The sequence below is a fragment of the Astatotilapia calliptera genome, chromosome 20, assembly GCF_964374335.1.
Source record: "Astatotilapia calliptera chromosome 20, fAstCal68.1, whole genome shotgun sequence".
NCBI lineage: Eukaryota > Metazoa > Chordata > Actinopteri > Cichliformes > Cichlidae > Astatotilapia > Astatotilapia calliptera.
Window position 1 is genome coordinate 5179665 of NC_137441.1, and position 14656 is coordinate 5194320.

General features: G+C 38.9%; 1 protein-coding gene across 1 annotated transcript; it reads right to left on the reverse strand.

The window, feature by feature from the left end:
• Positions 1-2695: 2695 nt before the first annotated feature.
• LOC113013503 (uncharacterized) lies at positions 2696-14142 on the reverse strand. Its single transcript, XM_026154486.2, has 8 exons — positions 11897-14142; positions 11152-11342; positions 10256-10306; positions 8612-9010; positions 8049-8483; positions 5383-5496; positions 5198-5238; positions 2696-3715 (listed from the first exon to the last, which is right to left on the reverse strand). Exons 2-8 carry the CDS (start codon positions 11189-11191, stop codon positions 3596-3598), a joined length of 1200 nt encoding a protein of 399 aa, XP_026010271.1. The 5' UTR covers positions 11192-11342; positions 11897-14142; the 3' UTR covers positions 2696-3595.
• Between the last annotated feature and the right edge of the window lie 514 nt (positions 14143-14656).

Sequence of the window (14656 nt, forward strand, 5' to 3'; positions counted from 1 at the left end):
CTCTACTTTCAAGATTAGGTGTCACAATACGGCTGTGTGCAGGCAAGAGTAGGACCCAAACGCAAACTCACAGAGTCAAAAGGTAAACTCAAAAAACACAGCTTTATTGCTGGCGTGAAGTGGGACACAAAAAACAATACAAAATAAACTAAACTGGGAAAACTAAAGCACACGGCGCCACAGGGAAAACTCACACAGCTATGAGGGAGGACGCAACACTGACAAAAAGAAACATGGGGCTTAAATACACTGAGGGATAACGAGGGGGAATGAGCCACAGGAGGAGAGCACAGCTGAGAGTAATTAAGCAGGACGAGGCAAGGGAAGCAAAACTAGAAACATTAACATAGAACAGACTGTGAAAGTAAAACAGGAAACACACTGACGGAACTCAAGACATGTGAACTTAACAGACTGGGGGAGACAGAACATAGGGATCTGAAACATGGAACAGAAAGGCACAGTAGATCAACATGAACATAACAACGCCACAGGGGAAGAGTAAAACTGAACACGATGAACACAGAAACACCAGACCTCTTCACAATAAAACAGGAAACATAATGAGACGTAGACATGACAACCCGAACTTCACAATGTAAGACACAGACATGAAACGCATGAAGAGCAGGGGAGATTTACCATAGTTGGAAACACGAGGGGGAAATAATAAGAACTAGAAACACCTAGGCATGATAACAAATGAACTTAGGAACCTGAAGGGCTTACATTAACTAAAACATCAAAATGAACTAAAACTCAAAACACTGGGTCATAAGACCCAGGATCGTGACATTAGGCTTAAATCTTTCCTTTTTGCTAAAGCATATAGTTAGGGCTAGACCAGGTGACCCTGAATCCTCCCTTAGTTATGCTGCAATAGACGTAGGCTGCCGGGGGATTCCCATGATGCATTGAGTTTTTCCTTTCCAGTCACCTTTCTCACTCACTATGTATTAACAGACCTCTCTGCATTGAATCATATCTGTTATTAACCTCTGTCTCTCTTCCACAGCATGTCTTTATCCTGTCTTCCTTCTCTCACCCCAACCGGTCGCAGCAGATGGCCCCGCCCCTCCCTGAGCCTGGTTCTGCCGGAGGTTTCTTCCTGTTAAAAGGGAGTTTTTCCTTCCCACTGTTGCCAAAGTGCTTGCTCATAGGGGGTCATATGATTGTTGGGTTTTTCTCTGTATCTATGAAGCGCCTTGAGGCGACTTATGTTGTGATTTGGCGCTATATAAATAAAATTGAATTGAATTGAATTTCATTTCATTTTCTGCCTAAAAAGCATCTCATCTGTGTTGCTGTGTTTATGAAATTATGTTTATGCCAAAGTTTAAAGCAGACACTCTTGTGTACGCACTGGCATCTCGCTGCATGTGGCTAATGAGTTTGATGCAGACAGGCTGTTGAATTGGCGTACAAGATATATAATTGTTTTTTTCTCATACAAAACTTTTGCCATAAAGCAGTAAAACAGATGTGATTGCAAACTGACACACAGTGGTTGGAGCACTTGCACGGCATGATGTATATAAGATTCACAAATGCATGAAAAATTCAATCCTTTCTTTTTTCTGAGTAATAAAGATGTTTCTCACAGAGAAAATAATGAATCCTGCAATCGAGGTTCTTCAGATTTTGTCAGCTGGAAATTTCTGTTTCACTGTATCTTTAAAGTGTTCTGGTGATTGAAGCTTAACAAAGTGTTAATGACACCAGTTTGAGATGACTTTTGCTTTGTTGAATGGTGCTTTATTCTCCTGGAAGTCACATTACAAGTTGGTAAACTGACGCACATCATCAGGAAAAAGTACTCAGAAAGGATGTGGCAATAAAACCTTGACTGCTTTGTTATCAAGGTACTTAAACAGTGACCACAGAAGACTCCTACCATGAGAGCATCAGCAGCAGAAGCATGGTGGCTTCAAACTTTGAGTTTGTTGTAGGCAGTGATTACAAAACAAGTAAAAGGGCATTCACACAGGAAGTGACTCACATTGTGCATCACTTTGCCGCTAACATTCAGCCCCTAGTGGAAATTACAGCTTCTGGTTGCCTAATCTATACTGTCATAGGTCAATCATCAATATTTTAATTTCTACTCTCATTGGTGGTTGCTTTAGTTGAAGTTTAACTCATGACCCACTCATTTTGCATCACCAGGAGGTATTTTGCTTGAAGTTACTGAATGTTATTGATGTTCTTTAAAAAGTCAAACGCTTTTTTCTCTAAAAATGATACCTTTACTATCATATTTGCGGTTGCAAAAATAATTGATTTTAACCTTAAACAACATATTTTGTTTTTTTCACTAAATATATAAACTTTGATTTACTGCTGCTGTGTAAATTGCTCAGTGAATCTCATTGTCTGAGGCTCAGTTATCAAGAATTGCCAAAGCTACAGGTGAACATGAAAAACTCCCTACATCGAGCATATTAAAAGGTACAAAGGTGAACACTGACTTTAAAAAACTTAGCCAACATCTTTTAAACTGATAATGAGAAAAATCCTTCAAATATACCAGTAGGTTAAGTGTTTGTTTAGCTTTGTCTGACCAGAGGGGTACACTATGAACACAGACAGGCTTTCTTTGAATTACCTGGCTCGATGAAAACTAAAACCTCATTTGGAGATAACGGGTATCACATTATCAACTTCCTCTGTAAAAGCCAAGATTTCTGCTTCAGACTTTTTTTTTTTTGAAAATATTTTTATTGAAAAAAAGAAAACAACAGCACTTGCAGTTACCGAAATACAATCAACCTTTCTTCATTTTCCTAAGTAAACAAACATACATATATATATATATGAAAAAAAAAAACACAACGCCCCCCCCCCATCCCCAGTCCCACACAGATCAACACAACCATCAAACATAGAGGAATATAACAGTAACAAAAGTAGATGTAAACAGGCAATACCTCTAGACTAGCAAAATAAGAGATAAAGGGTTAACACTTGTGAAAAAATTTGGCTGTGCAACCTTTCAACGTATATTTAATTTTTTCAAGTTTTAAAAAAAACATGACATCTTTAAGCCACCGGGAAACAGTAGGATACTTAACAGACTTCCAATGCAACAATATTAGACGTCTCGCTAATAGGGATGTGAAGGCTATAATATCCTTTTGTGTGGAATCAAGTGTAAGTGAGCGAACAGAAATCCCAAATACAGCAATTAGAGGACAAGGATGAAGAGTTACCCCAAGAACAGTTGACATAATAGCAAAATACCCTGTCCAAAACCTTGTAGCTCAGGACACAGAAAAAACATGTGGCTAAGGTGACAAGGAGAACCGTGGCATTTATCACATTTATTTTCCACTTCTGGATACAATTCAGAAAGTCTAGACTTAGAGAAATGCACCCTGTGTATGACCTTAAATTGAGTCCAAGACGAGCACAGGAGGTGGAAGATCGTACCCTCGCTATAGCCTGTTCCCAAGACTCCTCATGTATTCGAATTCCCAGTTCTCCTTCCCATGTACACTTAAGCTTAACATTAGTGGTTCAGACTTTTTGTGCACGCACATAAAAATAAGCATTTTCTGTGTCATATGAAATGATCTGAATGCTTTTCTGAAACTGTCTACTTTGAGTGCGTGAGACTGCAGTAGGTTTGGTCTTGGTCGCTGCTGGTGGGATCGAGGCTCTGGTAGATTGAATCGTCACATCTGGAGACTGGACAAAAATTTTCATAGAGGGCAATCTGGGGAAAAAAGAAAGCAAAAAAAATATTTAATTAATATTCAAATGAAAAAAAAGAAAAGAAAAATAGAAAATAACACAGGTGGCTGTAGTTCAGGAGACAGAGCAGGTCTAACAATTGGAGGATTGGTGGTTCAATCCCTGGCTGCTCCAGTCTGCATGACACATATCCCGTGCCAAAGCTGATGGTTTGAGTGCTCCGGTAGAGTAGAAAAGCACTAAAAACTATAAAAAAATTATAACAGCTGTAAGGCCCCTTTTAAGAGATACTAAGGAATCGTGTGTCTGCGGTTGCACAAAAAAGATTAACGTTAATGGGCCAATGCTACCACCTACTGTCTCAAATGTCACCCTACATTGGCTAGGAATTGCAAAGGACTGTGGGTAATCTTCAGAGTAACAGGGGATTCACGCAGAGGTATGTGCTTGTGTGTCATGGACATAAATATGAATGCAATTAGAAGTTCATCTGGCTGTGTTAAATAATAGCTTTTGTGGATTTTTAATGCTTTTGTTCATTCCAGTCTCTCCACCACCATGGGTGAGACCAAAGAGCTGTCAAAGGATGTCAGGAATAACACGGCAGACCTGAACACAGCTGGAATGGCTACAAGACCATCAGCAAGAAGCTTGGTGAGAAGTTCACCACTGTTGGTGCAATTGGTGCACCGTTGGAAATGGAAGCAATATAAAATGACCATCAATCATTCTCAGTGTAACCATCCTCATGGGGTAAGGATAATAACTAGAAAGATAGTGTATCAGCCCAAAACTTCACAGGAGTTTGTTAATAAACTGAAGGCTATTGGGATCAACTGGGAGTGGGGCAAAATTCATCCTGATAAGTGTTTTTAATTTATGTGATTTTAGGTAATTTTTTTTTCTAGATTTTTGGTTGATCTTCAATAAACTGAAACTGCCATAAAATGACTTTAGAGACTGTTCATTTCTTTGGAAGTGAACAAACCTACAAATTTAACAGGGGATCAAATAATTTGCACTGTGGCTAGATAATTCTGATGTGATGCCATCTTTTCCCACAGAGATCACTCCATGCATTTAGAGACATAACCATCCATTCTTGACATAATGTAATTACAGGGGATTGTGAGTAATGGATGATTCATGTAGTGAGCTTACCCTCTGTCCTCGAGAGATAAAATTCTTTTTTGTTATCCTTTGTCATGTAGATGCTGAGGGGTGTTCCTCCAAACTTGACCTGCCTCTTATCATTCATTCATATGCCTCTGACAGATTGTTAATGTTCAAACTACACAAAGACATCTGATACATTCTTGGTATAAATCACCAATTAGGAAAGTGAATTTGAATGTTAATTGTGGAAAACCATTTGTTCCATTAGGTGAGAGAACATCTGTATTTACTAAATAAAAAGCAAAAGCCTGACTTTTTCTGACCTACAAATTCACACTGTGCTTTGTTTTGTTACAGAGTAATAGTAAAGCAAATACAGACGAGTCACCTCAGTCTGGTTGTGGTCTGAGTTTCTCCTTCTGTCCAAATCTAGAAAAAAGATATTGATATTTTACATCATTAGATTAAATTAAGTGTGAGTGAAGTTGGTGTCTATCCTGTTGGATAAAAGGTCTGAAGATAAATAATTTGAATAACTGTTAAAGGTACAGATAGTGGTAGAAGTTTACTCACCAACAGAGGTCTTGGTCCTCCTTTTGTAGATCAACATCAGAACAGAGAACAGCATTAGTACTACCATGACCACAATTATAACAACCAAAAGCAGGGAGAAATCTGGGTGAGAGCCTGGATGAGAGAGGAAAAAAAGAAAGAAAGAAATAATCTAAACTGTGAACCAGTCTTTGTTTATATGACATGCATAATAATAATAGCATTAATACTTTAAATGTGAAATGTCTTCTTCCCAATGAACAATTACATACATTTCAGTAGTCGTGGTAAAAACTATTACTCAAATCCATAAATTGCCTACTGCCAAATCCACGAAGTGACAGCTAAGTCGATCCCCAGCTACATATTCAGGCTGCATCATTCATCTTCTGTTATATTGGTTTGCCGGCTTATAATAAGATAGTAATTCATTGAAATTTCAGTTAAGCAACAAAAAAGGACTTTAATGTGGTATATTTCTTATTTTCATTGTAATATCAGGAAACTGACCCTCTTAAATTTAAATACTCTTTGTGTAGTTTATAGTTATAGTAAACACTATTTGCATATTGCTATAAGGTGTTAGGAGTTTATGCAATGGTCCTGTTAGCAGTATTCTCAGTTTATATTGATTTTCTGGGTGTACTTTAAGTTGCATAGTCTTGATTTTTCAATACATACTGTATTATGAGAAAAGAAAGCAAGGTCTCAGCTACATCAGTATGAATACTTGGCCAATAGGCTACACTCATAACAGGCAGGGCTCCAACGATTCGTTGACATAATCAATGATGTTGACTATAAAAATTTGTTGACATTAAATTTTATTGTTGATGCATCATATTTTAAAACCACCTAAATGTGTTTTTGTAACTGTAATACATTACAGGAAGCTACGGGGCAGTATCACCTCTCGTCTGCCAACACTGTACTCAATACTAATGAAGAAGAACGTAGCACGACCAGGAGGGCAGAAGAAATTGGAAAAAGACATTAAAAAAAAAAATGTTAAAGTGTTTCATAGAAAACAAAGTTAAATGCAGACTGTACAAAGTGGAGCTTTCCTTCCACGACGGCACTACTACAGTGCACTGCAGCACCTGTGACATCTACTCTGAATAGATCAGTTTTAGAGAGTGCGTTGCATTGATACCTTGTTTATGTTAATGTCTGTACAGTAATGGTTATCTTAATGTTTCTACAGTAAATTGTATGTTAATATTTGAGATGAGATGAGATGAGATAGCCTTTATTTGTCAGTTGCAGGTCTTTTGCCCACAACAGTAATGTTTATGTTAATGTTTGTACAGTAATGTTTATCTTAGCTTACCTGTTGGAAACATCTAATAGATGATGCTTGCTGAGCAAACACAATTTCAGTTTTGTTAGCTAATGAGAGAAACGTGATAGTAAACCATTAAACAGGAGTAGCCACACTACCAGTCAACAGTTTGGACGCACCTTATTTAGTGTTTTTTCACGTAACCATTTACATTGTAGATTCTCACTGAAGGCATTAAAACTATGAATGAACACATAGGGAATTATGTAGTAAATAAAAAGTGTCAAATAACTCAAGACATGTTTAATATTTTAGATTCTTCAAAATAGCCACCCTGTGCATTGATTACTGCTTTGCACACGTTTGACATTCTCTCCATGAGCTTCATTGAGTCTTGAAGGAGTTCCCAGAGATGCTGAGCACTTGTTGGTCCTTTTGCCTTCACTCTGCGGTCCATCTCATCCCAAACCATCTTGATTGGGTTTAGGTCAGGTGACTGGAGACCGGGCCATCTGGAGCAGCACTCCATCACTCTCCTCCTTTAAATAGTCCTTACACAGTCTGGAAGTGTGTTTGGGGTCATTGTCCTGCTGGAACTCTGTGTGGCATTTATCTGGGCTCTAAACTGAGATGCTGTTAACTTGTGATTTCTGAGGCTGGTGACTCTTGACTCTTTGTCATCCTTTCCTGGGGCGGTCCTCACGTGAGTCAGTTTTGTCATAGTGCTTGATGGTTTTTGAGACTGCACTTGTGGACACTTTTAAAGTTTTAGCAATTTTCCAGGCTGACTAACCTTCAGTACTGATGGACTGTCGTTTCTCTTTACTTGGCTGACTGGTTCTTGCCATAATATGAATTCTAACAGTTGTCAAATAGGGCTTCAGCTCTGTACCAACTTGACTTCTGCGCAACACAACTGATGGGTTCAAATACATTAAGAAGGGAAGTAATTCCACCAAGGAACACCTGTGAAGTGAAACCCATTTCAGGTGACTACATCATGAAGCTCATTGAGAGAAGACCAAGAGAGAAACTATAATGTACAACCAAATTTGTGATTAGTAATGGTCTTTTTCAAATTCTGTTTTGTTCCGTCTTACTAGGATTAAGCACATGCATATGAATGAATTTGTCCTGAAAAGAGACTCATGCACCTCTCAAATGGCTGAAGTCATTATAGAGAGCGTCTTTAGAGTGATTATTAGCTGCTGGGGACGTCATCTCAAAAGAGTCAAAAGATTAAAAATATAGACTTTATTTCTAATAATTCAGGATGAAAAGACAAAATATTTTATGTTAAAATCATGTGGTTATAATACCGTAAAATTCAAAAATATAATATTTCTATAATTGTTAGTGATTGCAAACCTCTCGACTAAACAGACCTCCAGCTGCACAAATTTACCTTCACAGATGACACCAGCATCCTCATGGTGGCTGCAGTTGTGGGATCCAAACCCTGAGTGATGGCACTCAGAGAGCTGTGTTTCGCTGCCTGAACATGTGACATTGTCCAACCAGATGTGTCTTTTGCCCTGTTCAAATTCTGCATTTGTTGGTATGGAGAGGAGCCTGCCACAGCCCAATTGTCTACACACCACCTGCGCTTCCCCTAGGCTCCAGGCATCATCACACACTGCCCCCCACTGTCCACCATGGAAGATCTCCACTCTGCCAGAGCAGGAGTCATTACCTGCATTAACCAGGCGGACCTCCCCCTCAACTGCTGTGCTGTTATCCACTGCTGTTGTAACATTGATATGGACCTGATAGGGTGACGAGACCTTTGGTGTTGGAGCAGGTGTGGTAAAAGGAACTGCAGGATCTGTTATGTTCACCTCTGTTTACAATAAATAAAAAGATATTACTGCGTTAGTGTTGAAATCATTTTTGTTATAAACAGCAGAATTTAAGGACAAGGTAGAAAATTTTTTTTACAGTGCAATCTTATTTAAAGCAGAACAATACCTGCACAGTATGCAAGCTGGCATGTGGCTGGCTTCACAAGTTTGTAAACATAGTAGTTTCCATAGCAGTGTTTGACATGGATGATGTGTGACTCAAATTTGCAGCAATTGCCTTCCCAAGAACTGCACACAGTGCGAGTTAGAATTTCACCCGACTGTGTGGGATGAGGTTGTGTTATCCACAGTGGAGCATGAGTTCCACACCTGTTGGGGTCTAGACACCTCTCTGGAATATGAGCACCAGATTCCCCCAGAAACAGGCGATACCAACCTTGCCAGTCAATGTTTTTATCACAGTGTAGGACCTGAATATCTGTGTTATTCGTTGAACGCCAGTCATCATTCAGTACAGTGTAGTTATGACAGGGGTCAACACACTGGGAATTACTGCAGTCCATCCCTGAAAGACAAAAAAGACAAAGGCTTTTTACTGCAAGCCAAATTCACCCATATTCATACAGCACTTTATTCTGTGCTTCAAGCACTTTTCTAGCATACGCACGGGGGGCTGCACGGCATAAACATGTTAACGAGCTAATCGCGCCAACGCATTGATGGCGTGCAGCCCTCTCACAGGGCGATTCCCGTTAACTCCCTAACGAAGATTTGCTGCCTTAATGCAGTTATAGCATTAACGTCATTTTAACGAGATTAACGCTGACAGCACTCATTTATATTAAATATCCTCCTATACTTCTTAGTTTGTTTTTTTCATTAGTTATCTTTAGATTTAATTCCTTTTAAGTTTTATTATTTATCGTATCTTCTATGTAAAATATCTTCTGGGTTCTGTTCTTGTATTTGTTTGACACTAGTCTCCTTAGTGTTTTCTTTTTATTGGATCCCTGTCTCTGTGTTATGGGTTTTTTTCAATGTATTTGTTTAGTTTGGTAGTCTTCTATCTCTTGTGCTCTATATTTACTTTTTCTTCCTTAGTCCCCTGTTCCCTGATAATTCCACTTGTGTTCCCACCTGCTTATTCTTTTCCCTCATTAGGCATTAATATACACTATATTCCCAAAAGTATTCACTCACCCATCCAAATCATTGAATTCAGGTGTTCCATTGCCACAGACATATAAAATTAAGCACCCAGGCAAACAGACTGCTGCTATAAACATTTGTGAAAGTAAGGGTCACTCTCAGGAGCTCAGTGAATTCCAGCATGGTATCGTGAAAGGATGCCACCTGTGCCACAAATCCAATCATGAAATTTCTTTACTACTAAATTTTCCACAGTCAGCTGTTAGTGTTAGTATAACAAACGGGAAGCTATCAGGAGCGACAGCAACTCAGGCACAAAGTGAAAGGCCAGGTAAAATCACAGAGTGGGATCAGCAGATGCTGAGGTGCATAGTGCCCGGAGCTTGCCAACTTTCTGTTCAGTCATTGGCTACAGACCGCCAAACTTCATGTGGCCTTCAGATTAGCTCAAGAACAGTGTGTACAGAGCTTCATGGAATGGGTTTTCCATGATCACCAAGCACAATGCACAGCGTCAGAGGACTCTAGAGCATTAACGTGATCTCCGGAGTGACAAATCACACTTTGTCATTTGGTAATCCAATGAGTCTTAAGAGACACACACGAGCATTCTCCTTCAAGGGATAACAAATCTGCATTCGCTTGTGATGTTTTCACTTACCTGTATGGATGGAACTTTCTGCGTTGGCGAGGCCAATGGTTCCATGCAGGCCTGTGAAAATGATAAATATTATACACTCACTATATTCCTGTAAAATACAGCAATATGTTTTATGTTCGTTAAATTCAAAAGAGATGAACTTCCTGATTCTTCCTGACATGTACCCAAACCATCTGCTGAGGAAGATTTAATTAAGATCCGGCAAGAGAGAAAATGGATTTAATTTATTGGTCTGGGATGACATCTTAATTTCCTTTTAGTGCGTTTCTTTGTCAAATGACATTTTTTAAACTGTTGGCTAGCACTTCAAGTTCTAAGTTTAACACTTGAACGATGTTATTCCCCTTGGTGTTGATAAATATGCATGCAAAAAAAGATTGTTGCTTTGTAAACATTTTCTAAACGGAAGAAAAAGGAGGAGGAACCAACTTTCTGGGTAGTTTTGAAAATTATGGTATCATTTAACTGCTTATAAATATCTGAGCCGAGGTCTCTTTTAAGACTCTTTTCTCTGGTTTGTTATGAAGAAACAGTGCAGTTTAAGTAGTTGTACAAGTTAAACTGCACTTTTTGAAATAGTATGGAAGAAAAACATCTTCATATATTATAAAGATTATTTCTAGGGAGCAAAGTGGGAGGAAACTAACAAAAATAAGCTGCAAACCGTGGTTGTGCTAAATGATGCTTGTGTAAATTCCACACAGGTTTATATTAAGGAGTTACCGTGTTTTCAGTAAACTGCAGTGTAAGTGTATTTTTGAATCTGAACAACATGCTTAACCACAGGAGATAGATGGAAACTGTTCAACAATGAGCAAAATTTACCAATGAACTCCAAATAAAAAAAGAAAACAACTAACACAGAGAAAATCTGAGAAATAGGAAGATTTACTCACTGACGAAGATGAAGCAGCTCAAAGTGTGACCGACTTTCATATTTAATGCTCCCTCTTTACCGTCTTCACTTGCAAACCAGAAACTATCTTCTCTCAGCAATGTAGTTCTGCCTTCAAATGCGTCACACTCTGTTCTGCACCCCCCCAATGCAAGAGCTGACCACAGGCTTGGAGGTCCTAGTAGTCAGGGACTGTTTAGGGTTTGGAACAGATTTTGTGTAATTATAACAATATGTAATTTATGACCTTGCAAGAATTGCACAAAATCCCAGTCTCATTACATACTCCGATGCAGGAGACAGAACCAACAGTATGGGTCCATTTTCAGAAGTGTCAAGGAGTTAAATTCCATAAAGAAATACACATTAAATAATCACAAACTATCACAGAGTTCAAAGACGATTTGCTTGATATTTTTTAAGTCACAAATAGATGAAAAGTCAATTATTATTTCTTTTTCTTTAGCATCAAACAGGGTACAGACTGTGAGAGGAAATCATCAATACAGTGAATTCCTCCGGTACACACTGTAATCTGGTACACACATTGAAAAAGTGAAGCGTTAATAGACACAGACAAGAGGCAGAATAAAATATAACGGAGAGAAAGAAAAATCTGCAACAGATAATCAGTAATGATGGGATTTCAGCAGCCAAACCCAACTTGCATAAAATGATTTGTTTGAAGGAAATAGACCGCATACTACTAAGGCTGGCCCCCAAATGGCCACCTCTTAACCACTCACCTCTTAGCCAAGTGGATTCACCTGCTGTGTGGATTGGTGAATGCAGCCAGCTGTGCAAAGCAACAGAAAATTTATTGGTTTTGCAAAAATTAATAGCATGCATAAAAGAAAAAAGCAGAAGCTTTAACATGTATTTACTGTATGATGACATACAGTAAATACACCCAGTAACAGTAAGTGAGCCTGGACGGAAACAGAAGTTGTGTGTTTAAAGTGTTTAAGATATGCTAATTATGTATAAAAAGGAAGTGAACCATGCATTTGTGGTGTGAGAAGTTTCGAGGGACATCTTGTTTCCCTTTTCTCTGACAAAATAAGTTATAGAAACACTGGGAAATGTCTTTTAGCCAGTTTGCTGGTGTTTAAACAGCTTTTCATTATCTTTGTATTGTACAATGTTTAGTTTTTACTCTACTAAATTAACTTTTACTGTTCAGGTTTTATTCAGATTGCGTTGAGTTGACAAATGCACAATAGACTGAACTTAAACAGTAACAACAAAGAGATAAAAACACTAAATGCTCTATCATCAGTTGTACAGAGGAACCAAAGGTGAAGATAACTGAAAACTGCCTTTACAACAATCCTAACACCCCCCCCCCCCCCCGACAAGTTACAGACACAAAAAAAGGAAAAAAACATGCTGACTTATAAAAAGGAAAAAGGAAAATTTTGTCCATGTACATGAACAAAAGGGATACTTTTCCTGCTTATTTCATGTTACAGGACAGGCAAAAGAAAAAAAGAAAAAAGAAAGAAAAGAAATTCTTTGATTATTGTTATTCCTGGGTTTGTTTATCTTGTCTTTAGCTTTTCCTGATCCCACGTTTCACATCTAGTCACCCTTGTTCCCTCTGTTACCAAGTCTGTTATGTTGTTGTGTGAAGCTCTGAGTGTCTGTGCGTATGTGTCGTATTTCCTGTTTTACTTTGACAGTGTTGTGTGCTATGTCAGTGTGTCTACTTTTGCTTCCCTTTGTCTCTCCAAAAGTTGAATCTGTTCATCTGGACGTAGCGTTTTGTGGGAGAAATGTTTCGTCACTCATCCAAGTGACTTCTTCAGTCTCAGCTGACTGCAGGTTTCAATCTTATAAACAGTACATTTGCATAATGACTGAAACCAGCCCACATATATTCAATGTCTCCCCAGGACATTGAAAGAAACTCCGTCCCGGGTTTGGTCCGTGGATTGGGTTTCTCCGAGGCGTGGTTTTGTCTTTACTCTATAAGATTCAAAATTATTCTTAAGTAACACTCAGCAATATTCTCAAGTAGCACTTAGATATGCCGTCAGCGGGTTAGTTACGACGTCGGGAGCAGTTAGGAGAACAAAATGATACAGAGACTGTTCAGGTTGCATTCCCAAAATCAACTCAAAGATTTATTCTTTTGTGCAGGGTTTTTGTAGGCGGAAGGGTTCGTGTGTCAACAAGTTTCAAGTTACAACCATATAAGGAAGTTCCCCCTACCTCTGAAAGGGGCCTTCTATAATCTCAACATACCTTTGACAGGTCCGTTAAACACTAGACAGTTAGAATCCTTTAGTGATATAAGTTTGCACATGGTAGAATACTGCATGTAGTTATTTGCATTAGGAAATGTTTAACCATGTATACCTAGAGGCATATAATCAATTGTGTGTGATCTTTAGCAGGATGCAAGCTTGGTGTGCACTCCAGGAATGCACCTTGTCCTATTGTTCCACGGCAGGATCAACGCAGCTATGCCTGTTCCAGTTTAAGTGCCTTCTTTACATATAGATGAACTGTTGGATTTTCCAGACCAGCAGGCCAAGGGAAGTCGCCCATGGGGTCACACTCTGAACACACCCACACATACACACGCTCAATGGAGCACAAAATAAAGACCAGGGGCAGTGCTCAGCGCGAGTCTGAGAGACTGCCCTTGCTAGCAAGTTCTGTGTTTCTCTTCTCTGAGTCTTTACTGAAGAAGTGTTTTATAATATTTTCCCTAACATTGTCTAATATCATCAAAAAAGGTACCCAGTACATGCTCCCATAATAATAAAATATCTAACAGACATAGCTTACATATTACTGTAATATTCTTGTCTGCTTGTTTCAGAAAAGTGAAGAGACGGGTATATGTCCATTTCAAAAAACAGCCACTCGCTTCAGCCGAGTCCGACATCTTCCGCTTTAGAATACGACTATGCAGCAAACTGGCGCAAAATGACGTGCACCTGCACTGCAACGATGTTAAAGCGGCAGAGTTTACTTCTACGTTTAGAAGATAAATTGTTGAAATTAAATAATGATATTCAGCAAGTTTAATTATTTTACAATGTAACGCAAGTACATTGTAAGTAATTGTAATTAAAATACCTAAAAATGAACAGTAATTAGTTACTCTAATTTTTCAGTGGAAAAGTAATTTAATTACAGTAACGCGTTACTTAGTAACACATTGCACCCAACACTGGTCGGGGGACTCTATCCTTGGGGTGGACCAATTTTTGGCGCAGTGTGTTTTGGGGTTTAAAAGCCACAGAGACCCGGTGTTTAGAAAAAATGTCTCAACTGTTCCGATACTCCTGACACATATGGGATCACTGCAGGTTTTCGCTTGGGCAGCGGTTGTCCTTCTCTCCTGGATCGGCTGGAGCTTTCTTTAGGTGTCTTTCCAGCTTTGACAAAGGTCCAGGTGGGATAACCACATTTACTTAGGGCCTTCTTGATGTGCTGTTCTTCTGCATCCCTGGCCGCTGTGTCATTGGGGATGGTGTTTGCTCTGTGTTGTA